General features: G+C 41.5%; 2 protein-coding genes and 1 pseudogene across 15 annotated transcripts in view; all 3 read right to left on the minus strand.

Moving 5' to 3' along the window:
* The window catches only part of LOC132882001 (protocadherin gamma-A10-like), a 180,925-nt gene that overhangs the window by 50,168 nt on the left and 109,183 nt on the right, over positions 1 to 21,574 (minus strand). Inside the window, exon 1 of one of the 14 annotated variants that reach the window (XM_060915158.1) lies at positions 18,427 to 20,953. The exons of the other annotated variants lie outside the window; for them this stretch is intronic. Coding sequence (XP_060771141.1) covers positions 18,427 to 20,865 — 2,439 coding nt within the window. The 5' untranslated portion in view covers positions 20,866 to 20,953. Of the gene's footprint in view, positions 1 to 18,426; positions 20,954 to 21,574 lie in introns of those variants that run through there. 14 annotated transcript variants of the gene reach the window in all.
* On the minus strand, positions 8,807 to 14,393 carry LOC132875608 (protocadherin beta-11-like; annotated as a pseudogene).
* LOC132875610 (protocadherin gamma-A11-like) lies at positions 14,393 to 16,822 on the minus strand. The gene has a single exon (XM_060912525.1). It carries the CDS (start codon positions 16,820 to 16,822, stop codon positions 14,393 to 14,395), a length of 2,430 nt encoding a protein of 809 aa, XP_060768508.1.

Raw genomic sequence — 21,574 nt, forward strand, 5'->3', positions numbered from 1 at the left:
ACATAAACATGGCTGCAAAGTTTGATTCATTAAAAGCCAAAGATTTAGAGAGAATTTTGAAAGTGAAAGACGTGCTGAACACCTGAAAGGCTACCAAAAGATTTAAATTAAATTAGATTAGATAAAACTTTATTGATCCCTTTGGGAGGGTTCCCTCAGGGAAATTAAGATTCCAGCAGCATCATTACAGATAAACAGAGAAAAGAAATAGAGAAAAACTTCTATATAAATGAAAATAAATTAAGGTCATTGGATGAGATGAGATATTTACAAGAGAAAAACATACCAAAGGACATTGAAAAGCTGGAAAAGAGACATGTTGGAGATGTAAAACTTCTGCACTAGTGAGTGATTGACAGTTTGTACACAAACATGGCCGCGAGGTTTGCTTCATTAAAAGCGGAAGATTTAAAGAGAAGGATGTGCTGAACTCCCGAAAGGCTACCAAAACTTCACTGGATATTCTTCACACATATTTACAAGAGAAAAACAGACCAATGGACATCGCAAAAACTGGAAAAGAGAGCAATAGCGGAAATATTGGAGGTGAGGAAAAGTGACAGAGACTTTTACAAGAGGACTTCACACGTGGACTTCACTCAGCACAGCCCTTTTGCTTTGAACAACTGCAATGTAACAATGAAATATGACCAAAAGTAACTTTGAACTTGAACTGTCAACCTGTATATAGCTTGTATATAAGTTGGGTTGTTGTTCAGGCTTTTTGGACTTGTACCATTTTTATTGTTAGAACTTTTACTTTGTACATGTACATTGTATTGACAGAACGTTGAATTACATTCAGTCAGAATCAGCATTTGATATTGGTAAGTTATCGCCCTGTTCTTAACTTTTTGTAAAATCTATAATTGTTCCATCAAATGTGTATGTATAATAATAATAATAATATTATTATTAATAATAATAATAATAATAATAATAATAATAATAATATGTCACTCAGGTCTGTGATGTATTTCGTATGAAAAATCCGAGATTTTCAACACGAGAAGATAAACTTCATATCTTCAAGCCGATGTGTGATGTTCTTTTTATTAAATCGACACATTCACAAACAAAAAGTACCCAAATTTATCCAAACAATTCATTGATTTCCTCGCGAGTGATATATAGAGATTTATGTCAAGGTTTTGTTTCTCCATGTCCCGGATGTAGCTCATATGAAAAATACGAGTGATGTATTTCCCAGTAAAACACTCGTGTCCATATACATACATACATACATACATACATACATACATACATACATACATACATACATACATGCATACACACACATATATATTGTGCACACACACACACACACACACACACAAAATATAAAGCTAATCATCAAATTTCGTGGTATTCTTGTTGCACAGCACACGTCAGACAGATTTGAGTATTGGCTCTATACGTAATAATTAATTATTATTTATAATATATATTTCATTCATATTCAGTAAGTATTTTATACTAATCTGTGTTGTGATGGCCCTAGAGCCTATCTTGGGAACACCAAACTTGAATTGGGAATATACCCTGGATGTGATATCAGTCTTTTGCATCCAGGGCACAACACATAATAATAATAATAATAATAATAATAATTATTATTATTATTATTATTATTATTATTCAGGTGGCGTCGTGGTTAGCACTGTTGCCTCACAGCAAGAAGGTCCAGGTTTGAACCCTGTGGCCGGCGAGGGCCTTTCTGTGCAGAGTTTGCATGTTCTCCCCGTGTCCGCGTGGGTTTCCTCCGGGTGCTCCGGTTTCCCCCACAGTCCAAAGACATGCAGGTTAGGTTAACTGGTGACTCTAAATTGACCGTAGGTGTGAATGTGAGTGTGAATGGTTGTCTGTGTCTATGTGTCAGCCCTGTGATGACCTGGCGACTTGTCCAGGGTGTACCCCGCCTTTCGCCCGTAGTCAGCTGGGATAGGCTCCAGCTCGCCTGCGACCCTGTAGGACAGGATAAGCGGCTACAGATGATGGATGGATGGATTATTATTATTCCACAAGTCTAATAGTACGTGGTGGTGGATCATGTTTGTTTAGTGCCGCCTTGTGGTGAACCACACAAACAACACGGTCCTCTGAATGTGCACGAGTCAGACCGAGTGCACTGCAGCACCAGGGCGCGGCGCATCACGTGCGCACACACACACACACACACACACACACACACGAAGAGAGCTCTTTGCTTGCTGTGCGAGCATGTGCATTAAAAAGCGAACGCCTAAACTGTATGCAGGATCATAAAAATACCTAAAGGAAAAAAACACGTCCAGATTCATATACACAGGAACTCTTACTCTTTAATTTACAAATAAATAAATTAAATAATTAATTAAAAGGGGAATAAAGGCAGCGCCAAAGAGCAGGAGCTGGGGAGAAAGAATGGAAGACTTTCAGCACCACGAGCCCGAACAGCGCCACTCAGAGCGGAGGCCTGGCTTACTCTCCTCCATCAACAGCCGAGCAAACAAACCAAGTTTTTTTTTAATAAAAAAGTAAGTAAGTAAGTAAGTAAGTAAGTAAGTAAGTAAGTAAACAAACCCAAAACGCATACGAAATTTCCACTCAGAACTGATTCAGTTCACTATTCCCCAGAACACCATCAAAAAATGCCATTACTCATGACAGCAACATATGTCCAGTAGCATAACTTAGCAATGATGCTCACAACACACGACACAAAATGATACGGAATATGGAAATTGCTACTGTTGACATCTTTCTAGATGATAACTTAGTGCTCAGAAGGGAGAGAGTTTAAATCCCAGGAATGCTAAGATACCACTATTGAATTTTTAAGTAAGCCCCTTAACACTCAGCTGTTCCAAGAGCACATATCACTGTTGACCCGACAATCTGACCCTGACTTCCTTACAAACTGGATAATGCAAAGGAAAAAATGTAATTGAACTGCACACAAGATCAAGCGCTCCCACTTCAATCCTGAGAGTGGGGTAACATCTGTGTGGAGGTTAGCATGTTCTCCCCTAGGAATTATCCCTAGATGTGACTGTGTGTGTGTGTTGCCCTGTGATAGGCTGGCATCCAATCCAAGGTGTATTCCCACCTTGTGCCTAGTGTTCCAGCTCCACCATGACCCCATGTCCAAACAAACATTCAAACCTAATTTGAATGAATGAATGAATGAATGAATGAATGAATGCATGTTGAGTATAATCACATAAAATAATCTACTTAAACATCTCATCTCATCTCTATCTCTAGCCACTTTATCCTGCTCTACAGGGTCGCAGGCAAGCTGGAGCCTATCCCAGCTGACTACGGGCGAAAGGCGGGGTACACCCTGGACAAGTCTCCAGGTCATCACAGGGCTGACACATAGACACAGACAACCATTCACACCTACAGTCAATTTAGAGTCACCAGTTAACCTAACCTGCATGTCTTTGGACTGTGGGGGAAACCGGAGCACCCGGAGGAAACCCACACGGACAACATGCAAACTCCACACAGAAAGGCCCTCGCCGGCCACGGGGCTCGAACCCGGACCTTCTTGCTGTGAGGCGACAGCACTAACCACTACACCACCGTGCCGCCCCTACTTAAACATTTCATATATAAAGACATGGAAATGAGTATCAGCTGAGAATATCAGAAACGGCTGTCAAACTTCTGCACAAAAGTGTAAATGTTGCATGAAAGCACTTTCTCCCAAAGAGATAGCTGTTTATTGCTGAAGTGTTAAATGAGTATTGTGGTTTTATTATAATGTTCTGTTACCAGGATTGTGATGAAACGGTCATTTAAGCAACATCTGTCACATTCCTGAGATTGGTTATTTAGAAAACTATTGAAGATGACTTCAATAGAAATCTTGAAGTTCATGTATCAGTTCTCTATAAATGAATAAAATATGTAGTTGGTAACTCTTCACACACTTTATGACATACAAGCTGCTTTAATGTTAAAGCTTCAAAATCTCCAAAAGTCACAAAAGACCCAAAAAGAAATGACTGAAGGAGCACCCTAGCCTTCCAGCTACATATTATTACCACTCAATTTTCAGAACAGCCATAAACATCCCAGTACTGGTGTAGTTCATAGTATGATTTTAATAGACTAATTACGAAGATATGCATGTCTTAAAGCTTCAAAATAACATTATTTCTTACCTTTATTGAGTCAGACACAGGGGCCCAGAATAAAGCAGGAACAGGACAGGCGGCCACAGCAGCACAGGCAAGACGGCAGCATGAAAAAGAGATTGAACATGAAGGAGCCAAGTTAGAATTAAGAACATCTCAGACATGTTTGGGATCCAACTCATACTTACCTATCCTGTGCAAAATTATAAAACAAACTGATTTTAATCCTCATGTTAGCCAAATGTTTGTGGAGACATGACATGTGACCAGAAATGTAATTTTAAATATAACAAAACAATTCTGATGTTACAGTACACATAAAAAAATTATATACCAGAGAGAGAGAGAAAGAGAGAGAGAGAGAGAGAGAGAGAGAGAGAATCTACAATATCCATAATGCACACATGTGATGCATTTGTATTCACACACACAAGTAGTATTGGCATTATGATAAGGAAGCACTTTGTTTAAGGTTAATTCACAAACCTTTGGGTTGTACCTTTTCGATGAGTGTTTATGATCTAAAGTGTTTGGATTTCATAACTGTGAGAGAACAAGGCAAATACAGAAAAAAATTGAATATTTGGTCCTCCATCTCTCTTTCTCACACACTCCCTTCCCCCTCATATTAGGTTCGACCCTGAGGCCACTGGAATGCAATATTAACTCCAGGGGTATTTCATCTTCCACAGACCCACTTCCTTCCCTTTAGACCTTTACACATGGCTTTGAGCCTCTCACTGCCCCCCTGTGGCCTGTGACATAATGGTACAGCCGACATGTGAGTCAGCTTGTTACTATGGTAACACATCCCCTCTCAGGATGAAAGTGGGCTAGCAGGAAGGGAAAAGACATACATATAGCACACATGGTGCAAAGGCCTATGTCACAGGACAGCCTAATTTCAAGCCTCAAAGTCAAATTGACAAATGAGCGGAAGCAGTGTGTGTTTTCATAACAGTAAAGCTGTAAGAGTAGGTACAGATGTTAACCCCATCCTGAACTCTTCACATTTCGTATGAATGGTGTTGTGGTAACTGTGTTTGCAAAGAGTTTGCAAATATGAGATTATTTTGTGGAGGTGATGAAAGAATGTGTTTAGACCAGTTTCGTTGATACTGAATATGGAGCAGTCAAACACACACAGTACAAAGACTGCAGAGGGATGCAGCTGGTGAGGGGGGAGGGAGGAGGGATGAAGTAAAAGGAACAGGGCTGAAAAATCACTGCTCCTCTTTTTCAGCTAATACACAGCAGTTATACTGCCATCTTATACAAAATGTTTATGCAACCCTCAGTGCATCAGCAGCAATTTGATATTTATAGTACTGACAACCACCACCTCTCTCTCTCTCTCTCTGAAATGAGACACTGCCTCTCTCCTGATACTGCAGGCACTGGATGCTGCAGTGGAATGGCACAGTGCTGATTCATATCAGGTCAAGACAATAAACTGTAGGGTATACACTATACTCTACACAGCAAATTCTACTCCACACTGTGTGCTCGGTCTGATCAACTTGGTCAATATAACAAGAAAAACAATTGAAATACACAATAAACCGCATACCAAAGGGATGCAGTACATTTTATCATCCATCCATTATCTGTAGCTGCTTATCATGTGCAGGGTTGCAGGCAAGCTGGATCCTATCCCAGCTGACTATGGGTGAGAGGCGGGGTACACCCTGGACTAGTTGCCAGATCATCACAGGGCTGACACAGAGACAAACAACCATTCACACTCACATTCACACCTACGGTCAATTTAGAGCCACCAATTAACCTAACCTGCATTTCTTTGGGGGAAACCAGAGCATCCCCATGCAGACACGGGGAGAACATGCAAACTCCACACAGAAAGGCCCCCATCAGCCTTTATACTGTGAGGTGACAGTGCTAACCACCATGCCACCTACATTTTATCATACCAATATGATCTCAACTCTGACTCTAAATAACCCCAGAATAGCATTAAGTCATGTAAACAGCAGAGATAATGCAACAAACTAAATATGGACTCAAACTAATCTTGTAAGCTTGTACTACTGTAAAGACAACAACCAAGAAAGAGAAAAAAGACACACAAACACAAATCAACAAAATGGCAACAAATTTAAAAACAAACAATATAAAAACAAGTTTTATATTGATGTATGTATCTGAATGAAGAAGTACTGCTAATGTAAATTATTTTATTTCTAAATAACAAAGTTTGTTACTGTTGGAAAGTTTGTTTCGCCAGAGATGCTATATAGAGATGTACTATGTTTAGATTACTAGTTAGGCTTACTGCAATCTTGCCCTCCTGAAATAAACAGTGTACCACCAACACCAACAATCCCACCACCAACACACTCATGCTTTGAATGGAAGTCATTCCTAGCTGGCATTAAGCCCCTTAATTAAAATACATCTAGAAATGAAAACACAACAATATTGATTAAATATAGAGAAAGTGTTGGTCCATTATACATTCTTCTATCATTCCAGAATGACCAGTTCAGTTTTAAAATGAGAAGTGAGGCAGTATTTGAAGAGTTTGGTTCCAAAACGCGATAAATACCAAATTTGAAAAATTGAAAGTCCCGCCAGCAAACCATCAGCAATTATCATATCTTACTCGTACCATATTCAGTTTTCACCAAAACACAATATCTGCCATTGATTTACACACTGCATTACATCCTTTCATTCCAAAATGCAACAAGCACCATCACCAATTTTTCTCAAAACCAGACATATCCATTTGACCAATCAGAGGCCACCATTGGCGTTAAGTCTTCTAAGATGGCTGATCCATGAAGTAGGAAATTGCTTAGCCATTTCTCACATTTATTGGACAATTTCACACTGAATTATGAATAATTTTGATAAAATAATCTAAAAAAATAAAATTATCTATAAAATAAAATAATCTGTCATGAAAGAACACAGTTAAATGCACTTTAAATAGAAAGGGATGTGTAGCATTTTGGGGGAAAATGCCGTGGCGTGGATATGTAGCAACTTGACAAAAAAATAATTACTTGGTTCAGTTAAAAGCTGTTAATTAGTTCTGGATTTCATTTTTGAAGTTTATTATCATTAAAGAGTTTGTCAATAAATTTTAAAACAAGATATAGTAGTTTTCCTTTTATCACTTCCCTTAATCAGAAAAGGTGATTTTTCTCGAAACAATGGAATTGGATATATAGTGTTTTGGAACCAAACTCTTCATTTACATCTATGATTTCATAGAGAAACTCAGGGGCATGTGCCATAAATACTGGTCTTGCTAATGGGACACTGTAGCGTCCGGTAGTTGGCGAAATTAAGTCCAGATGTGAAGAAGTTCATGGCTGGGAGGGCACAAGTTTACACACACACACACACACACACACAAAGTGATGTTTCATGAATGCAAGACAATTTTTCTAGTTGGTTCAGGTTTTGCACAAATAAGCCCTGTAATGTTATAAGGATAAAAGTAGTTGATATACAACCATGCAGGTCTGCTGTACAACACCAATGAAACCCAGTATGAAGCCACAACATAACCCACATTGTTTCTTCCTGTAGGAAATGACTTCCACATCTGTCTGCCACATGAGCTTTGTACCCCTGTCCCACTGTCTCCACAAATCACCAAGAAACAAAGCACATCTGGTTGATTTCAAAGTGGTTGCCTGTGGTGTAATGGGGGAAATAAACACAAGATGCCGGCCACACAAAGGTACCTCAGCATTATTAACTTAATTGCTGTTTCCCGTCATCAGCTATATCTACAAAAGGCCAGGATGTAAATTTGCAAGTATTTATATGAACATATAATAAGGCCACAAAAGGTTAAGATGAGGGTGGAAATACTCAGATCGACTGGGCTTTTATACTGAGGTAAATGAGCAGTGAGGCAGGGTAGCCTCTCTCTCTCTCTCTCTCTCTCTCTCTCTCTCTCTCTCATCTATGACTTCTTTTCATATCTATCTTAATTTTGTGGGAACAAGTACAATGAATGAAGAGAACTTTTCAAAAACGTTTGCCCATCATCAAAATGTATCTCACAATAGACAAAATGTAGAAAGTGCAAATCAGTTTGTGCATTTGTGCTCTCTCTCTCTCTCTCTCTCTCACACACACACACACACACACACACACACACAATTTACATTTGCTAATTTGCTGCTAACGTTTTATCCAAAGCAAGTTACAATTGAGGGCGGCACGGTGGTGTAATGGTTAGCACTGTTGCCTCACAGCAAGAAGGTCCTGGGTTCGAACCCCGTGGCCGGTGAGGGCCTTTCTGTGTGGAGTTTGCATGTTCTCCCTGTGTCCGTGTGGGTTTCCTCCGGGTGCTCCGGTTTCCCCCACAGTCCAAAGACATGCAGGTTAGGTTAACTGGTGACTCTAAATTGACCGTAGGTGTGAATGTGAGTGTGAATGGTTGTCTGTGTCTATGTGTCAGCCCTGTGATGACCTGGCGACTTGTCCAGAGTGTACCCCGCCTTTCGCCCGTAGTCAGCTGGGATAGGCTCCAGCTCGCCTGCGACCCTGTAGAACAGGATAAAGCGGCTAGAGATAATGAGATAAGTTACAATTGAGAGAGGATACAATTCAACAGCTGAGGGTCCTGTTCATGGACCCAACAGTGGCAGCATGGCTGAACTGAGATCTGAATACACCTCCCTCCCAAGTCACATTCACGCTTTCTGAATCTGCATCCTTCTCTTTCCACTACTCTCCATCCCTTTCTCATTCTGCTTCATCATGCTACAAATACTAAAATGGCACTGAACACAAATTATTACATGCAATAGATTATTAAATTTACCTATTAACCCCACATAGGTAATGATTTACAAACTTTCATCTTACAACTTTCCTTCATGGAAAATATCTTAAAGTCCTCACCTCAGCATTAACATCTGGGTCAATGTAGTGCTTGGTTTGTCTTGGCACAGTTATCGTGCTTCCGAGATCAACATTCAAAAGACTCTGACTGGAAGATGGGGCAAATTTAATGTCACTCTTTCTAGAGTCAGAAGTTCTGTAACCTTCATAATTGTACATGTGCTGTAAAGTTCCTGTTCCTCCTACGTCTGCGTAAACGGGTGGATAATACGGAATAACTGGCAAATTGGCACCGGATTTATAAAATATCCACTCACGTCTCCATCTGTAGCATTTCACTGACAGTATAGTTATGATGGAGACGATAAAGAGAAATGAAACCACAGCCAAGGCCAGCACTAGATAAAATGTCAGGTTGTCGTTGTATTCCTTGTCGTGTGTAAAGTCAGTGAACTCGGAGAGCACTTCAGGGAAAGTGTCCGCCACCGCCACGTTCACATTGACTGTAGCTGAACGAGAGGGCTGTCCGTTGTCCTCCACTACAACAGTGAGTTTCTGTTTCACAGCATCTTTATCAGTGACTTGGCGCACGGTTCTTATTTCTCCATTCTGTAAGCCCACTTCAAACAGCGCCCTGTCTGTCGCTTTGTGCAGTTTATATGAGAGCCAGGCATTCTGTCCAGGGTCCACATCCACAGCCACCACTTTAGTGACAAGATAGCCCACATCTGCTGAACGAGGCACCATTTCAGCCACCACAGAACCACCAGTTTGGACCGGATACAGAATCTGAGGTGCGTTGTCATTCTGGTCCTGAATAAAAAAGTTTATGGTTGTGTTGCTATTCAGAGAAGGCGAACCCCCATCTTGCACTCTGATAGTAAGGCTGAATGACTTAATTTGCTCATAATCGAATGAGTTAATGGCGCAAATATTGCCACTGTCAGAATCAATCGAAACTAACGATGATGCTGGTCTCCCGTTCACATCTTTGTCAACAATGAAGTGTGATACATGTGCGTTGGTGCCCAAGTCCTCATCGTGCGCCTTGACGCTGAGCACCAGTAAAGAAGGTGAATTGTTCTCAGGGATGAGTGCATCATGTGTCTCCTGTTCAAAATGTGGAGAATGATCATTAATGTCAGATATCTTTACTAGTAAAGCTTTTGTACTAGACAGCGATGGGAGACCGCCATCTTTGGCTGTAATTGTGATATTATATTCTGCACTTTGCTCTCTGTCTAAGCTGGAGTCTGTCACTATGCTGTAGTAATTGGACAGAGATGATTCAGTTCTGAATGGGAGATTGCCATCAATCCAGCAGGTGATCTTTCCATTTTCTTCCGAGTCGCTGTCTTGGATGTTGATCATGGCTACTACAGTACCTGGAGGCGAATTCTCGGGCAGCATGTTGGAAAAGGACATGAGTGTCATTTAAGGTGCATTATCATTCACATCTGTCACTTCAATCACAACTTCACAGGAGTTGGCTAAACCTCCCTGGTCCTTTGCCTGGATTTTAAATTCATGGACTGTCATATCCTCGAAGTCCAGCTCTCCCAACAGATTTATCTTACTAGTGGATTCATTGCTTATGAAAAGCTCTCTAATTTTGGGTGTTGTGTGTTCAAAATAATAGCCAATTTGTCCGTTTGATGCTGTATCTGCGTCAGTACGTAACGTTAACTGTAATCAGTAGTGCCCCCTTCTCAGTGTTTTCAGGGACAGATGCTCTATAAGAACTTGATTTGAACACAGGGGCATTGTCATTATTATCTAAAACAACAACATGAATTTTTACAGTGCCAGAGCGTTTAGGGTTTCCTCCATCTATCGCCATTACTGTTAGATACAAATGTTCTTGCTTTTCTCTGTCTAATGGTGTCTTTAAAACAAGCTCGACATTTTTTCCACTACCTGCGCCAATCTGTGTTTTCAGTGCAAAATGCTCAGTCAGGTTAATTGAATAGCTCTGGATGCTGGTGATTCCCATGTCAGCGTCGAGGGCTCTATCCACAGCAAAGTGCGCTCCGACACCAGCTGATTCACTGATCTCCAATTTAATTTCCCCTCGTGGAAACACAGGGCTGTTATCGTTCATGTCTAATATCTCCACAATGACCCTGTAAAGCTCGATCGGGTTTTCCACAATGATCTCGAAGCTGATGCTGCATGTAGACATTGAGGAAGAACACAGACTCTCCTGGTCCATCCTCTCCTTTACCGTGATATGCCCTTTTCCTCCGTCCAGCTGCACATAGTCGCGCCCACTCATTGCAAAGATACGAGCCTTCCCATCAAGGAGCCGCTTCGGCTCCAGACCCAGGTCCTTCACAACATCTCTGACTAAAGCACCAGGTGACATTTCTTCAGCCACAGAATAACAGAGCTGCCCGGATGCGCTATTGAGCAAATGCAAACAGACAAAAAGCACACAGGAAAGCCATGCGACAAAGATGCTTTCCTCTATGATGATGCAGCAGCGTGATCGAGTCCCTTAAAGGATTAATACACAATACCCACGTAATTGTTCATGAACAGCCAAAATCACTTTCAATACAGTCAGTAATAAAGTAAAACAGAGCACAACACTTAAAAAATCCTATACTCAGTCTTTGTACGATCTGAAATTGGAATCCAAGACAGTGGACATGCTCGAATGTCACAAGAGGGGAGGGGGAGGATTTTTATACGTCAGAAAAAATCAAGTTCACTAATCAACAGTGACACTTATGGACCAGAATAAGCATTACACAAAATATTTAAAAATGACCGCAGTGAATTAGGTTAGATTTTTTTTTAAATAATCACACAGAGATATGGATAAAGCTATAGGCTTACCTAATATAAGTAGCTGCATGGTCCATTCATATATTATGTGTGCAGGTGTGTATGTATCTGAAGATTAATATCAGTAAACAAGTGTTGCCAGGCAAAACAAACCTTGCCCAGCAGCACTTATTTTATACCTATATGTTGATAATGGTAATATTTCTCAATCATCAGCTGTCAGGTTATAGGCCTATGAAAATCCATGACCTTGAGTTTGACATTTCAAAGTCAGTGAAGGTCAAAGGTCATGGTGCCAAATAAAAGCCCATATGGCTTTTCCTATAAGTTGATAATGGTAAACATCTGGCTATCATGAACCATTTTCAAGTTACAGCCCTCTGAAAATCCATGACCTTGAGATTGACCTTTCAAGTTCACTCAAGGTCAAAGATCATGGTGCCAAATGAAAGGCCATATGGGAGTTCCTTAATGCTCATAATAGTAAACATTTGTCTATCAGCAACCGTTTTTGAGTTATAATGGAAAATATGTTATTTTGACCGAAAGGTTGACCTTTCCGGTGACCTTGAGCTTCACCTTGACCTAATATCCCACAAAATTTAATTAGGTAATCTACAGACCATTGGCCACCTACCCTGAAAATTTGAAGTCAATCGGTGCAACCGTCTAGACGCTAGATTGTTAAAAGACACACACACAAACAAAGAAACAAACCGCACTGATTACAATACCTTGCCCTGATTACTCCATCATGGGTGGGGTAACAATCATTTTGAACATCTCATCTCATCTCATTATCTCTAGCCGCTTTATCCTGTTCTACAGGGTCGCAGGCAACCTGGAGCCTATCCCAGCTGACTACGGGCGAAAGGCGGGGTACACCCTGGACAAGTCGCCAGGTCATCACAGGGCTGACACATAGACACAGACAACCATTCACACTCACATTCACACCTACGGTCAATTTAGAGTCACCAGTTAACCTAACCTGCATGTCTTTGGACTGTGGGAGAAACCGGAGCACCCGGAGGAAACCGCACGCGGACACGGGGAGAACATGCAAACTCCACACAGAAAGGCCCTCGCTGGCCACATGGCTCGAACCCGGACCTTCTTGCTGTGAGGCGACAGCGCTAACCACTACACCACCATGCCGCCCCATTTTGAACATGCCAATTATAATTATAGCAAAAATATAAGCCATTACTTGGTCACATATATATTAAATAACACTGAAATTATTTCTTCGTATATCCCAGCTTGTTAACTGAACCTAGGGAAACTGGAAACATGGGGATAGAGCATAGGCTCAATCATGACATGATGCCCATGGAGCAGAGAGGGTTTATGGCTTACTCAGGGGCCCATAAGTGGCAAATTGGCTGTGTTGTGTCTTGCACCCTCGACCTCAAGGTAGTAAGCCAGAGCTTTGAACAACTGAATGACCAGTGCCCTTAATAGAATGTCCATATATCAGAGAATATACAAAGGCATGGGGATATACATATTTAATTGCATGGACATACTGTATGTAAGGTATATTGGCCTATACATGTCTTAATCCGGCGACACAGTGGTGTAGTGGTTAGTACTGTTGCCTCAAAGCAAGAAGGTCCTGGGTTTGAGCCCAGTGGCCAACGAGGACCTTTCTGTGTGGAGTTTGCATGTTCTCCCTGTGTCTGCGTGGGTTTCCTCCGGGTGCTCCGGTTTCCCCCACAGTTCAAAGACATGCAGGTTAATTGGTGACTCTAAATTGACTGTAGGTGTGAATGTGAGTGTGAATGGTTGTTTGTCTCTGTGCCAGCCCTGCAATAACCTGGTGACTTGTCCAGGGTGTACCCCGCCTCTCGCCCATAGTCATCTGGGATGGGCTCCAGCTTGCCTGCGACCCTGTAGAACAGGATAAGTGGCTACAGATAATGGATGGATGGATGGATGGATGGATGGATGTCTTATTAATCCAATGTTCCCAATCCTCCTTCACTCTAAAAAATAATGGGGCCAGTACCGGTTCTTCAGGGCGATGCCATAGAAGAACCTTTTTCAGGGCTTCAAAGAACCGTTCATGCAACAGTTCTTTAAAGAACCATTTAAACCATTTGTTTGAGCAGTGAAGACAGATTTGTGTAAACATAGCCTATGTGCATTGACCAGCAAATGGTAAGAGAATGCCAGGCTCTGAAGAACCATTTCCAATGTGAAGAACCTTTCGTATAATGTAATGGTTCATCACAGAGTTTTGACTCTCCATGGAGCCATCCAGAGATTTGAAGAACCACTGAAGCACCTTTATTTTTTAGAGTGTTCTGGAGCCCCGTTGTCCTGAATATCCTCTATCTAGCCTTGCTCCAAACACACCTAATTGAACTTAGTGTGATTAACCTGCTCTCGATGAAATCAGGTGTGCTCAGCTAATCAAAAGGGCCACTGATGAGTTCAGACAGGTAGGTAGAGCATGGAAAGATTGAAAACATGCAGAGCAGGGGACCCCAGGAGCGGGATGAAGAAGATATACAACCCCTTAAATACTTCAAGCGATAAAATCAGAAAGGTGTCATTGTTATTATTGTTGTGAATATGAGCAGAAAAATTGGACAAAGCTATTCTGCTCGTCTAAACAAAAGACAGACCTGCAGTCTTCATCATGAACATCTTACCTGATGATCAGTTTGTCCTCGCAGAAACGTCTGAGTACCATTTGCGTCCAGGCTAATGACACTCTGACTATACGGTCTGACATATTTCATATCACTTTTTTGGGAATCAGCAGTTCCACACATTTCAGAATTAAATGCTTGTTTTAAAGTACCGGTGCCGTCTGCGTAAAGGGGTGGATAATACGGAATAACTGGCAGATTGGCACCGGATTTATAAAACATCCGCTCACGTCTCCATCTGTAGCATTTCACTGACAGTATAGTTATGATGGAGACGATAAAGAGGAATGAAACCACAGCCAAGGCCAGCACTAGATAAAATGTCAGGTTGTCGTTGTATTCCTTGCCGTGCGTAAAGTCAGTGAACTCGGAGAGCACTTCAGGGAAAGTGTCCGCCACCGCCACGTTCACATTGACTGTAGCTGAACGAGAGGGCTGTCCGTTGTCCTCCACTACAACAGTGAGTTTCTGTTTCACAGCATCTTTATCAGTGACTTGGCGCACGGTTCTGATTTCTCCATTCTGTAAGCCCACTTCAAACAGCGCCCTGTCTGTCGCTTTGTGCAGTTTATATGAGAGCCAGGCATTCTGTCCAGAGTCCACATCCACAGCCACCACTTTAGTGACAAGATAGCCCACATCTGCTGAACGAGGCACCATTTCAGCCACCACAGAGCCACCAGTTTGGACCGGATACAGAATCTGAGGCGCGTTGTCATTCTGGTCCTGAATAATAATCTTCACACTCGCGTTGCTACTGAGAGGCGGGTTGCCTCCGTCCTGCGCTTTGACGCGAATATTGAACTCTTTTGTTTGCTCGAAATCAAAAGCTCGAACAGCAAGAATCTCTCCGCTCTCTGCGTTCACTGAAATATAAGACGAAGCAGAAACTCCGTTCACAGAAAGATCTTCCAAAAAATAGGAAATGCGCGCATTATTCCCAGAGTCTCTGTCAGTTGCTGTCACTGCAAATACAGACACTCCAGGTGAATTGTTTTCCATCACATAAGCGGTGTATGAGTGACGCTGGAAAACAGGGGCGTTGTCATTTACATCCGATATTTTAAGCCTCAGGGTTTGATTTGTAGATAAAGGTGGAGATCCTTCATCTGTAGCTGTGATCGTTATATTGTATTCAGAAAACATTTCACGGTCTAAAATACGGTCAGTGATTAAACTATAGAAATTAGAGGATGTCGCTTTGATGCGAAACGGCAGATCTGAATTCACTGAGCATTTAATCTGTCCGTTTTTCCCGGAGTCCAAGTCTTTAATATTCAACATCGCAACAGCCGAGTCGGGGGAGGAATCCTCAGGGATCGGGTTGGAAAATGAGATAACACTGATAACTGGGGAATTATCATTCACATCACTAATATCAATCGGCACTTTACTGGCATCAATTAACCCACCCTTATCCATGGCCTCGACTTCTAGTTCATATTGCTTGGATTTTTCAAAATCTAAGCAACATTTCACCTTTATTTCCCCAGTGTCTGAATTAATATTAAATATTTCCATGGCTTCTTTCCCGGTGCTTTGTGAAAATGAATAGGTAACCTCTCCATTAGATCCTTTGTCCTTGTCAGTAGCACTGACTGTCACTACTAAACTATCTTTCGGAATATTTTCTGATAAAGACACTCGGTATATTGGCTGACTGAACACAGGAGAATTATCGTTTGCATCAAGAACAGTGACAGTTATCTTAACTGTTCCAGATTTCTGAGGAGTTCCACCATCAAATGCTGTTAAAATTAAATTATGCTCCTCTTGTTCCTCTCTGTCTAAAGGTGTTTTTAAAACCATTGCAGCATATTTGGTGCCGTCGCTACGTGATAATTCTTTCAGAGTGAAATGGTCAGTGGGATTAAGGGTGTATCTCTGCAGTGTATTCAGCCCGACATCAGGATCATGCGCACTGTCTAAAGAAAACCGTGAACCAGTCGCTGCAGATTCCGGTATTTCAATACTGATTTCCTTTCTTTCGAAAGCAGGGGCATGATCATTGATATCTATTATTTCTGCATCAATTCGATGCAGCTCCATTGGATTATCTAGAATAATCTGAAAATGTAAAGAGCATGGAGAGACTTGAGCGCACAGCTCCTCTCTATCTATCCTCTCTCTCACTATCAGAGAGCCTTTATCCACATTCAGACCGATGTACTCACGACTGTCCTCTGTAAAGATCCGCGCTCGGCCAGATTTCAGTCTCTTTACATCCAGACCGAGATCCTGAACGATATTTCCCACCACTGATCCCTTGTTCATCTCCTCGGGAATAGAATAACGGACCTGCCCGTGCGCAACGGCCATGACAAAAGCAAATCCAAGCAGAAGCTTCGTCAGCCATGTCGAAACGCGGGCAGTAGAGTCTCTTATCCGGGCATCGAAGGAATCATAAGCACCCATCTTATAAAAAAACCTACTCCAAACCAGGCAGGATTAAGACATTTAAAACCGGAGTTAAATGAAAAATGAATATTTTTTTCCAGAAGTGCTGAAAGACAATAGTTCCTCGATGCTTGATTAACCGACAGTCCAAAACGAAGAGAAATCCTGTCTGCACAGAGTCGTAGGAGGATTTAAAACCCAGCATTTAAAAGCTGCACACGCTGACCGACAGCGTCACTCAGAGTACTAACAAATCATTACAACTAACCAGAAACTATAGGGGAAATTGTTTTTACTTATTAAATATACGCAATATGGTAAAGGACGTGTTCTTTACCTGACTGAAATCATATAGGCCTTATTCAAAGCAGCTCCATAAAAAATTTATCTCTTAAATTTCAATACAGATATTTCAAGTATTCTTAAAATATCTTCAGAAACCATGACTCAAAAATTTATTTTGTTTCTTTTGGCCAGAAACCAATCCAATGCCACTGCCATGCATTTCAAATGAAACCGTTCTCTAGATTAAATCTTTATGTAAATATAAACCAATTTGTAGAAATAAAACAGCCAACGATCATTGCTCAGGGACTGTGTATATGCCATCTGGAATCAGTTAATTTTTTATACCAAACTAGACAATTCTTTAGAACATAATGCACGACGGTAAAATCTACTGCAGTAAGAGCTCTCACCTGATCAGACTCTTCACTAGTTTTCATCTTCTGCGCATGCGAGATTGTCTGGGTTCCGCTGTGCTTTAGATGTTTTGCTTTTCTGGATGACAAGAAAGTTTCAAAAAATTTGAAATTCAAAATCTGTCCCAATATAATGTGCCCCTACATCCGACTTTTCTTCAGACTTTTCAAGTATTGGAAATACCGAAGATTATGACAAATCTATCTTTCTGCCCATCGACCAATCACAAAAACGATGTAGGCTATAAATTAAAACCATACAACATGTACAAATAGGTTGGCAGTAGCTTATTGGTTGAGATGTCGGTCTACTGGTCGTGACTTGAAATCACAGCACCACCAAGCTGCCACCGCTGGACCCTTGAGCAAAATCTCAACTGCTCAGTCCCGTCTGCCAAATGCCGTAAAGGTATAAAGGAAATTAAGTCATCGTTATTCCAGCACACGCACGACGAAGAATTAGTTCATTTTTCACAACAAAGTCAATTTTTTTTATATTTATTTGTATAGGAACATTAATAGCCCCGTTGCCGGCGAGGGCCTTTCTGTGTGGAGTTTGCATGTTCTCCCCGTGTCCGCGTGGGTTTCCTCCGGGTGCTCCGGTTTCCCCCACAGTCCAAAGACATGCAGGTTAGGTTAACTGGTGACTCTAAATTGACCGTAGGTGTGAATGTGAGTGTGAATGGTTGTCTGTGTCTATGTGTCAGCCCTGTGATGACCTGGCGACTTGTCCAGGGTGTACCCCGCCTTTCGCCCGTAGTCAGCTGGGATAGGCTCCAGCTTGCCTGCGACCCTGTAGAACAGGATAAAGCAGCTAGAGATAATGAGATGAGATGAGATGAGGAACATTAACGAGATTGGACTACAGAAACATAAAACAAACAGTGGGAAATGTCACGTGTCTGTCTATTTAGCTCTCACCTGATCAGAGGGATCACCAACTTTCTCTCTTTGCGCATGCGTAAGTGTCTGTGTTCCGCTGCTGTCCAGACTAATGATGCTCTCAGTAGGAGGCCTGGCGTATTTCACATCACTCTTTCTAGAGTCAGTGGTTCTGTAACCTTCATAATTGTACATGTGCTGTAAAGTTCCTGTTCCTCCTACGTCTGCGTAAAGGGGTGGATAATACGGAATAACTGGCAGATTGGCACCGGATTTATAAAACATCCGCTCACGCCTCCATCTGTAGCATTTCACTGACAGTATAGTTATGATGGATACGATAAAGAGGAATGAAACCACAGCCAAGGCCAGCACTAGATAAAATGTCAGGTTGTCGTTGTATTCCTTGTCGTGCGTAAAGTCAGTGAACTCGGAGAACACTTCAGGGAAAATGTCCGCCACCGCCACGTTCACATTGACTGTAGCTGAACGAGAGGGCTGTCCGTTGTCCTCCACTACAACAGTGAGTTTCTGTTTCACAGCATCTTTATCAGTGACTTGGCGCACGGTTCTGATTTCTCCATTCTGTAAGCCCACTTCAAACAGCGCCCTGTCTGTCGCTTTGTGCAGTTTATATGAGAGCCAGGCATTCTGTCCAGAGTCCACATCCACAGCCACCACTTTAGTGACAAGATAGCCCACATCTGCTGAACGAGGCACCATTTCAGCCACCACAGAGCCACCAGTTTGGACCGGATACAGAATCTGAGGCGCGTTGTCGTTCTGGTCCTGAATAATAATCTTCACACTCGCGTTGCTACTGAGAGGCGGGTTGCCTCCGTCCTGCGCTTTGACGCGAATATTGAACTCTTTTGTTTGCTCGAAATCAAAAGCTCGAACAGCAAGAATCTCTCCGCTCTCTGCGTTCACTGAAATATAAGACGAAGCAGAAACTCCGTTCACAGAAAGATCTTCCAAAAAATAGGAAATGCGCGCATTATTCCCAGAGTCTCTGTCAGTTGCTGTCACTGCAAATACAGACACTCCAGGTGAATTGTTTTCCATCACATAAGCGGTGTATGAATGACGCTGGAAAACAGGGGCGTTGTCATTTACATCCGATATTTTAAGCCTCAGGGTTTGATTTGTAGATAAAGGTGGAGATCCTTCATCTGTAGCTGTGATGGTTATATTGTATTCAGAAAACATTTCACGGTCTAAAATACGGTCAGTGATTAAACTATAGAAATTAGAGGATGTCGCTTTGATGCGAAACGGCAGATCTGAATTCACTGAGCATTTAATCTGTCCGTTTTTCCCGGAGTCCAAGTCTTTAATATTTAGGATTGCAATAACAGAGTCCGTGACAGAATCCTCTGGAATCGCGTTAGAAAATGAGATAACACTGATAACTGGGGAATTGTCATTAACATCTGTAATTTCAACGAACACTTTACTGGTATCAGCTTGTCCACTTTTATCAACCGCCTCGACATTCAATTCGTACTGTTTAGATTTTTCGAAATCTAAGACACCTTTTAATTTTATTTTTCCATTACTTGAATCAATTGTAAACAAATCAATGGCCTCCTTTTCTGAATTTTGTGAAAATGAATAGGTAACCTCTCCATTAGATCCTTTGTCCTTGTCTGTAGCACTGACTGTCACTACTAAACTATCTTTCGGAATATTTTCTGATAAAGACACTCGGTATATTGGCTGACTGAACACAGGAGAATTATCGTTTGCATCAAGAACAGTGACAGTTATCTTAACTGTTCCAGATTTCTGAGGAGTTCCACCATCAAATGCTGTTAAAATTAAATTATGCTCCTCTTGTTCCTCTCTGTCTAAAGGTGTTTTTAAAACCATTGCAGCATATTTGGTGCCGTCGCTACGTGATAATTCTTTCAGAGTGAAATGATCAGTGGGATTAAGGGTGTATCTCTGCAGTGTATTCAGCCCGACATCAGGATCATGCGCACTGTCTAAAGAAAACCGTGAACCAGTGGCTACAGATTCCGCTATTTCAATATTGATACCTTTTCTGCCGAAAGCAGGGGCATGATCATTGATATCTATTATTTCTACATCAATTCGATGCAGCTCCATTGGATTATCTAGAATAATCTGAAAATGTAAAGAGCATGGAGAGACTTTAGCGCACAGCTCCTCTCTATCTATCCTCTCTCTCACTATCAGAGAGCCTTTATCCACATTCAGACCGATGTACTCACGACTGTCCTCTGTAAAGATCCGCGCTCGGCCAGATTTCAGTCTCTTTACATCCAAACCGAGATCCTGAACGATATTTCCCACCACTGATCCCTTGTTCATCTCCTCGGGAATAGAATAACGGACCTGCCCGTGCGCAACGGCCATGACAAAAGCAAATCCAAGCAGAAGCATCGTCAGCCATGTCGAAACGCGGGCAGTAGAGTCTCTTATCCGGGCATCGAGGGAACAAAGAAAACCCATACTGTAAAGACTGTAAGCTTCACACGATGAGGAAAATTTAAAGCGCTTCAAAATAACAAAAAAGTATCTTAAGCAGTGCTGAACAGCTTTACTTCCCTGTTAGTTGTTTAATCGCGAGACAGTGACAAGTGAAGAGATTTCCAGGCTGCATGCAGTCATGATACAGGGGAGGAACGGAACATGATCATTTCGAAATTGCACACCCTGACCAACAGCGTCACTCAGAGCACTAAAGAAATATTACACTTGATAATCCGAGAGAGAGAGAAAGAGAGAGAGAGATCTTAATGAAATGCAAAAACACATTTCCCAGGATTCAGTGCCATGGGTATTATAGATAATAAGTTAAACCAATAATGTGAAGGCTTCAAAGTCATTCAAATTTTGATGAAACAGTATCGAAAAAACGAGTTAGATAATTTATTTCTAGTTCTCCGTTTCCTTTCTGAAGAGTCGAGATATTTTAAATCACAGTTGGTGTTCAAGAACTAGTCGAAAAGAGATGGCGCTGATTTTGATGAGTGGTTAAGCATGGACAGAATGTCTAGCATCTAGCAGCTTTAATCTTATGTCTGCTTTAAAATCCAACAGAATCCAATGAGGATCAGATTTAATAAAGTCAGCAAAACAAACAAACAAACAAACAAACAAACAAATAAAAATTGCAAATAAAAAGGTTAAAAAACAATATAAAAGCATCTGATGGAAA

Source organism: Neoarius graeffei, chromosome 2, assembly GCF_027579695.1.
Source record: "Neoarius graeffei isolate fNeoGra1 chromosome 2, fNeoGra1.pri, whole genome shotgun sequence".
Taxonomy (NCBI): domain Eukaryota; kingdom Metazoa; phylum Chordata; class Actinopteri; order Siluriformes; family Ariidae; genus Neoarius; species Neoarius graeffei.

What these genes read in the sequence shown, in the direction of transcription:
- LOC132875610 (XM_060912525.1), bottom strand. Translation starts at nt 16,822, where the DNA reads ATGGGTGCTTATGATTCCTTCGATGCCCGGATAAGAGACTCTACTGCC.